The sequence below is a fragment of the Mastigoproctus giganteus genome, chromosome 8 (assembly GCF_048544385.1).
Source record: "Mastigoproctus giganteus isolate SK-2022 chromosome 8, ASM4854438v1, whole genome shotgun sequence".
NCBI lineage: Eukaryota > Metazoa > Arthropoda > Arachnida > Uropygi > Thelyphonidae > Mastigoproctus > Mastigoproctus giganteus.
This window is the reverse complement of record NC_143582.1, coordinates 190681708-190689328: the sequence shown is the minus strand read 5'-3', so window position 1 is coordinate 190689328 and position 7621 is coordinate 190681708. Positions and strand designations below refer to the sequence as shown.

Here is a 7621-nt window from a genome sequence, read left to right as displayed (position 1 = left end):
GGAATGCTGTCCCAAGTGGGACACAACCACCAGCATAGCTCGGCTGCTGCCATTAAGCATTCCTAGCCACGCTCCCTTGTGTGGTCCTTTGCCTCCACGCCCCAGGCGGGAGGGGGAGGTATATCACTGGTCTCTTCCCCCCTCGCCGCCCTTCTTTCCGCTCTGGTGGGGCATGGGCCTGCTCCAATGATTTGGGGGTCATCTTTTCTATGGACCCTATATCTCTGTCTTTTCCCCCCAACCTTCAGTCTCCTCTCCCCCTCTAATTTACAATTATTAGCGTTCGAATCATTGTTAAATTGCTTAAGCCCTACACCCCAAAACTTAATGACATCAAATCGCATAAATAGTACTCTTTTTGGCTGACCCTTATCTATAACGGTTTTTACTTTTTTTTTTTAGGTTCTAGCTACTGAAATCTCAGGTGGCAGGAACTTTCACATTCAACCCTAACTAGTGACTTTTTTTCAACATTGACCTGTACTTCTGTAGTAAATCTGTAGATCTCTTACTCTTAATGTCATTAGTTCCAACGCGTACAACAATATCACCTTTGTGCACTTAAAAGATACCATCAACTTTTGCCCCTGGCAGACATACCATGGTCCTGTTCCACCTATCCTTCTTGCATAGTATATTCCCCGTCTCCTTGACAATAGGTTCATTAACAATAACTAGTTCCTTTGGCATCAGCGCAGTCTGCCTAGGAGATTTCCTCTGTGTTGCCTGATGCACAGGAATGAACTCTGCCGTTGAGTTGGGCAGCTGAGAGCTTGATGGGCCCTTCATATTATTTTTTTCAATAAATTGTTCTTCTTCGACAATAGATAAATTTGATGCGAAGTTTGTACTGAATGGATCTCTAATCCATATGTACTCTTCAAAATTTTCTGTAAAATATTTCTCAAAGTGCAGTAGACATCTAATATTAAAAAAATTAGATATCTCATTTTTACTATTTGTCCTGGAAATCTTACATAAAATATTACATCGTCTGCGACGCCCCTGGTAAATTATGTCGCCTCCAGAGGGCGTCGCGACGCTCAATTCGAAAACCGCTGTCATAGTTGGTAAGAAAAGCCTAGTAACTTCTTTGATTAGGTGCCTGAATACTTCCCATTTAGAATTTGTTGTTGGTAACATCATCAGTTGGTCCCACTGCACAGAATTTAAAAATCGTTCGAGACCACTGTAGTCACCTTTACGAAAGTAAAAGCCTTTCCCTTTAACATTGACAGTAGTTATGTCTTTTAATTAAATTCCACATTAGTACACTGTGCTCGCTGTTGCCCAGTGGGTCTTTTACCTGCAGATTCTTAATGAAGAATCACTGCTGATAACCAGATCAAGAGTACTGCTTCCTTTTGTTGCCTCCTTAGCCTGCTGCTGTAGAAAACAGTCATTCAAGAAATTCAGACTAATTCTCACACACTAGAAAGACAAAAATCTTGCTAGTATACGAGTGACGAACCCACAGATTTCAGTCAACGTCTATGAGACATTCGGATATGCTGGCCCACTCTGCTCCTCTCTGTAGCTGTTTGATATACTCATCACTGTCATTTGGCCTATAACATAATCTTACTCTTAATTTTGTTTTCTCCGTTCTTATTTATCACACCAAATTGATTCAAATTGCATTCGTCACCCATGTCAACTGGATACACTGCGTTAGATTTAATACGCTTCTCAACTAAGAGCATAACCCTTCTATCTCTCCTGTCCTTGCTACATACATTGTACTCCCCATATTGAAATTCCGTATCATGTATGTTTTTGTGACACCATGTTTCCACTATACCTACAATATCTGCATTTACTGATTTAATCAAAGTGTCAGTTTCATCTAATTTATTTACAATGCTCCTAGCATGAGTGTACATGCACCTATTCTTACTCTTAATTACCTTAACATAGCCCATGTATTTATTCGTTCCATGATGACCCACAGCAGGGTTTGAAGTCCCGAGACACCTTTCTTTCGAGGCTGTTGCATGTAGTAAATAGTAGTGCAATAATCACTTTCACCTTTGCCTATGACTCTGGTTAAAACAAAACAAAAAAAAAAAAAAACTAGTTAAGCTATTTGTGTATCTCACAACTAACTGTTCCAACCCACCTGCCAGTGCCTCAATAGCATCATCATGTGACTTTAGTAGCTGATATCGCTAAAACCCTAGAACAACAATGGCCATTGAGTCGTAGGTCCGAAAAAAACCCCAAAAAAAATTTGTAATTATTGTTGGAGAAAGATGATAAGTTAAATCCCATTTATTCTGCTCTCTTGTATAGGAACATCTCGATTTGATGCTGCCCTTAATCTCACCACAAGGTATTGCCAAATTTGGTTTTAGTTTCAGTATGTATGGATAACGGATGTTGCGGTCATCTAAAGAAACTATGGTTATGGTATTTTTAAGTGTAGAACGATTTTCAGCTCTATTGTCTATGTTACGGTCAGGTGGGAGATTGATAATACCTATTTCAAGTGGGTATACCCTTCTTTTTATTGACCTGCAGACAGCCTCGAAGTTTTAAGAAACCTCAGTATGTATTGCAATGTAGCTGTTATAGAAGAAAGCTACGACTCTTCTGGTTTTTAATATGATATTTCGTTAGCAGTAAAACTATGTGGGGGTTTTTGTGATAAGGTCAATTTTCTTGTTGAGCGTCAGCCATGTTTAAAAAAAAAAAAAAAACAGATCATTGTATATTTTTCCTGAAGGAGTAATGTTTGAAATAGATGACGCTTTTTGCTAATGCTTGTGACATTCTTGAGAGTAGAGGAAGGTAATTAGGTATTTCATTAGTCTAGTGGCATCTCACAGATGCCACCAGACTAAGGGAAATTATAAGGTGATTTATACCAAAAGTTCTCCAAATTAATTACAGAAATTTTAACAAATTTACAGGTAATGTTTCTCGTTGCTCTTTGGGAAACTATCATCAGTCTTATTAATAGAATAGAAAGAGAAAAACTGTAACTATATTGTAAACATGAAATAACAGCCCTAATTTTAGATCCAATGGAGATGACCACGGAAACGTTTTTGATAACTGCCATCTTGTAGCTGAGAAGACATCAAAGCAATGGTATCTGCACAAAAGGCTTTTATCTGCATGGTTTCTTAAGACACAATTTAAAAAACCTAGGGAAATTATAAGGTGATTTATACCAAAAGTTCTCCAAATTAATTACAGAAATTTCAACAAATTTAGAGGTAATGTTTCTCGTTGCTCTTTGGGAAACTATCATCAGTCTTATTAATAGGATAGAAAGAGAAAAACTGTAGCTATATTGTAAACATAAAATAATTAATTGAATAAAGGAAAGAATTATGTGAACCCATTACAATAATTAACCATCAATTTCAGGCATTTTATTCCAACCAGACTGGGGCTGAGATAGAGATGATTAATTAATTATAGTAGAGTTACTATTATTTGTTCAATTTTGACATTAACACCACGTTTTTCGCAAACGTGGTGTGAACTGCTTTTCATTTCATAAATAATTTAGTATATGCCTTACACACAGCACATGGATTCGTCTTCAATTTTCCAATTTGTTCATTAACACAGTTAATCATTAGTTGATTATTTTGGCGATTTTTGCACCTGTTCGTCTTGTTCTCTATATTTGTTTTTATCCTCAGAATTCTTTTTTTTTTTTTTTTTTTTTTCTTATTTAATTTTAATTTTATTTATTTAGTTTAGAGGTTTGGTTTTTCCTGTACTGTAATTGAATAAATTAAAAATAATTGCAGTTTTGATTCCCTATCGACAGATGTCTTAACTACACAAATAAAATGTCATAAATGAACGGGTATAATGACGTCATTTTATTCCCGGATAACAACGTAATTCTGTAGAATCATACAGAACCCGTAGTAGAAACTCGTAGTACTTTGTGTCTTTCTATTTAGTGTTGGGTGTGCTATAATTGTGTTCACGGTTGCATCGTTAACGGGGGTAACAGTAGCTTTCTTTCATATTTATTTAAAATAGCTTTTATTTTCAAGGAATGTCTACTCCAGCAAGACGAAGACTCATGAGAGATTTTAAAAGGTTTGTTGTTATGATTATTGTTATAATTGATTCGAAAGCGCAGTGTCATCGTCTTTCAAGACAGATGAGGTCACTAATATGTATAGTGATTTAAAGAGAAAATACTCTAATATGTACCATTTTATGCAGCGTAATTTCTCGTACTTCAGATTTTTGAACTGTTTAATTTCTGTTCAGAACACTCATTTTAGGACAGCGATCTGCCACAGACAGCGTATTTTGGTGAAAGTTTTCTACCGTATGCGAATTTGTACTTGACATTATTCTAAACTTGATACTAAAAGTTTTGATTATGTGTAATGGAAAAGAATGGATTACCGATTACATAAAGGTTGCTTATTGAATTAGCAGAAAGTGGAACCTGCTAAAGCGAATATCGGTTATTTGATGCTGATAACTTGTTATTAGCATCAAATCATGTTATTCTGAATTCTGGAATGTATGATTAATCTTTTTCAGAATTCTGAAAAAGATTTTGCTCTAACCATGAAATTTAGAATTCTTCTTTGTACTGTTTTTCACATTTAAATATTATACAAATAACCAGAATTTAACCAGATTGACATATTTCATTTTATTTGAATATTTCCATTGCACTAGCATTCATTTCCGTCTTTTTGACCTTAACTGAACTGTATACAATTTTATGTATTACAACTGAGTAGGAAACAATTTATTCAATATTAGAAAACATTTATTCAATGTTGTACTTTTGACAATTTGGAGGGGCAAATATGAATTAATAAATGCCACCTACATGCATTATTACATAAATTATCATAGAGGTGCAAAATTCAAGATTTAAAAATAAATAAATAAAAAGTCTGGTTTGGCTGTATCATTAATTCCAATACAAAACAAATTCGTTAAATTTTTATAGCTTGGCTTACAGAATATAATGAACCTTATTCACTCAATACCAGTATCCCTTGACAAAGTCTATAAAAGTATACAAAAATCAAATAATTATATTATTAAAGTGATAACAACAATTGGTATATAAGTATAAAATTCCCAGTTTGGTTTCTTCAAATAATCACAGACTACGAGTAAATTAAACGTACAAATATATGCCAAGGCAATGTTCAGGAACCAAATACTGAAGTGCAAGAAGTGACAGTTGCCTAAGGCAAAGTTGTTTTTAGGCCACCTGATTTGGCAGGAAAAATGTCAGTGATGTAAAACTTGACAGTAAACAGTCTTTGAGGAGTTGGGGGTGCATTTGAATTTGTATGCAGTGAGCAATATTAGTTTTTGACGCATGAGCAACTGATGCCATGGTGTGCCAACTGCATACTGGGAGCCATATATTTGTGGTTGGATTTGGATAGTGCTTGTTGCAAACCTTTTGAAAATACTTGTAAACTGCTAATAGCTGGATACAGAAATAGTCACTTTTTTTGTGTGTATAAAGGTACAGTTAGTTTACTTGTTATTAGTAGCACGCTGAAGAGCTCTTTGAACAGCTGTTGTTAAATTCATGGTTACATATGACATTGACAGTTGGTACCATCCTTGTTGTCACATGATAATAAAGCATTAATAGGCCCTCTTTCAAGTTAGAAAAAGATTAAAATTTTCTGAAACAGGTACTTTGCCACTTCCCCTCACTTAAGCTTTTATTAAATTATACAAAGTGTGCACACTTAATTTATTTCCTCCAAATTATGCAATATTTTCAATGATGTGACCTGTTATTAGGTATGATGAAATTTGGTTATTTTATTTTATTTTCAGAAAACAAACTAACCAAATCAGTAATTACACACACACACACACTACACTCTAGTAGAGTGTAATTATGTGTCATAAGTAGATTGATGTGTAACAGCTTGCAGCTAAATATTCCACTGATGAAATTTATAATAAAGAATGACAACAATTTCAGTGATGAAAATGTGATACCACAGGAAGTTGATTCCAGTAGCATAAGATGTAGTCTTAGAGTACTTTATTTTTTTTTTTTACATATTGACAGGCCAATTTGTATTATGTGCATTAATAATTTTTAATGTTTGCATTGAACATTGTCTCAGTATTTCTGTTAAATTAAACATCTATAGTGATAAAAGCATCTGACTAGGCCAGGGTTTATTAAGTTCCATGAATTTAATTTGTTTTTCGCAGTAAACAGTTTGAAGATTATCGTTGCATACTAATCTTAGATTTGTGAAGGGATATTGAGTGTTAAATAGGATACTCTATATAGTTAGTATGATGCAAAGTTTTTAAAATCTTCACTAATTTGGGTTGGGAGTTATGCTTCACTCTATATGAGTTCTGTTCAAAAAAGTATCAGATTATGCTCATTGTTCAGATTGAAACAACAGAGTGCATTGTGACAAAGCATAATGCGTTTAGATATGTCTCATCGTAACCTACATGCAGTAAGCTGTTCACTTGCATATGGTAGTCTTCTTTATTATAGGCTAACAATAACAGAGTTTTTACATATCATCATATTGCAAAATGTGGAAGAGCACTAAACATGTATGTGCTAAATATTTTCTTTAAAATCAGGAAAAACTGCAAGTGAGACATTTGATTTTAAAATAACACGTGGGGACTGCATGGGCCACGCACACGTTTTTGACTGACACTGCCAGTTCAAAGAGAATAGGGTGTCTGTTTAAAGTGATTCATGATCTGGATAGCTCTGTTTCAAGTTTGTACGTGTCGGCAGGCTAATCTGTATTAATACACATAATACAGATTAGCCTGTCGATTCATACAAAAAAAAATTAAATCAAATGCAAACTTTGGTACAAAATTACAAAAAACTTAACTGTTCACGAAATTTTTGAAGAAACCTGTTCTTTGTCAGATTGTGACATACCAATTTATTGAAGACTTGGGATGCATTCCAAAATACTTGGAACTGCATTCCAAAATTACTATCACTAATTGCAGAATCACTAGTCCAACTCTTATTTACTAGATATGTCTCCATTTGATATTATGATTTATTTATTTATTTATTTTTTTGTTTCCCTGCCAAAAAAAACAAAAGGACAGTGACTTTGTGGCATACAACCACATAGATTAATATGATGACTCAGCTTAAGCAGTTTCAGAATTGGCTTTCCATAAACATTTCCAAGAGTGAGAAAATCACTAGTGTGTTAATTCAGGAGAATGCTGTTTCTTTGAAGGAGTTGTTGTTGTTGCTTGGTTTTTAGGAGCATTAGCAACTAAGGCCATATTGCTCCGGGATATACGGTGGTCATTCCCTGACCTTTCTGCATCCTCCGTATTCGGTGGTGACAGGCTCGAACCCCGGTCTTATCAAGAAGCGTGTGCTACGCACTGCTGCTCCTTCCCACCTGGCTACGGAGGCGGCCTTTGAAGGAGATTAAGTTGCCCACTCCATGAGTTTATTTATTATTACTATATTGTAGCAGGTCTGAAATTGTTTTTAACAACCTCATATTTAAAAAAATTCCTGTGAGATAGGAGAGTTAGATTTTGATAAAGTTTTCTTTATATTATATTAGGTGCACTTCATAGGAAGCTTACTATTACTAATCATTTGATATTTCTTTATACGAGGCTT

At 34.7% G+C, this 7621-nt stretch overlaps 1 protein-coding gene across 1 annotated transcript in view; it reads left to right on the top strand.

Annotated features, from left to right (window-relative positions):
• Positions 1-3858: 3858 nt before the first annotated feature.
• The window catches only part of LOC150082103 (ubiquitin-conjugating enzyme E2 A-like), a 63837-nt gene continuing 60074 nt past the window's right edge, over positions 3859-7621 (top strand). The window contains exon 1 of the mRNA XM_090379104.1: positions 3859-4068. Coding sequence (XP_090235230.1) covers positions 4025-4068 — 44 coding nt within the window. The 5' untranslated portion in view covers positions 3859-4024. The remainder of the gene's footprint in view (positions 4069-7621) is intronic.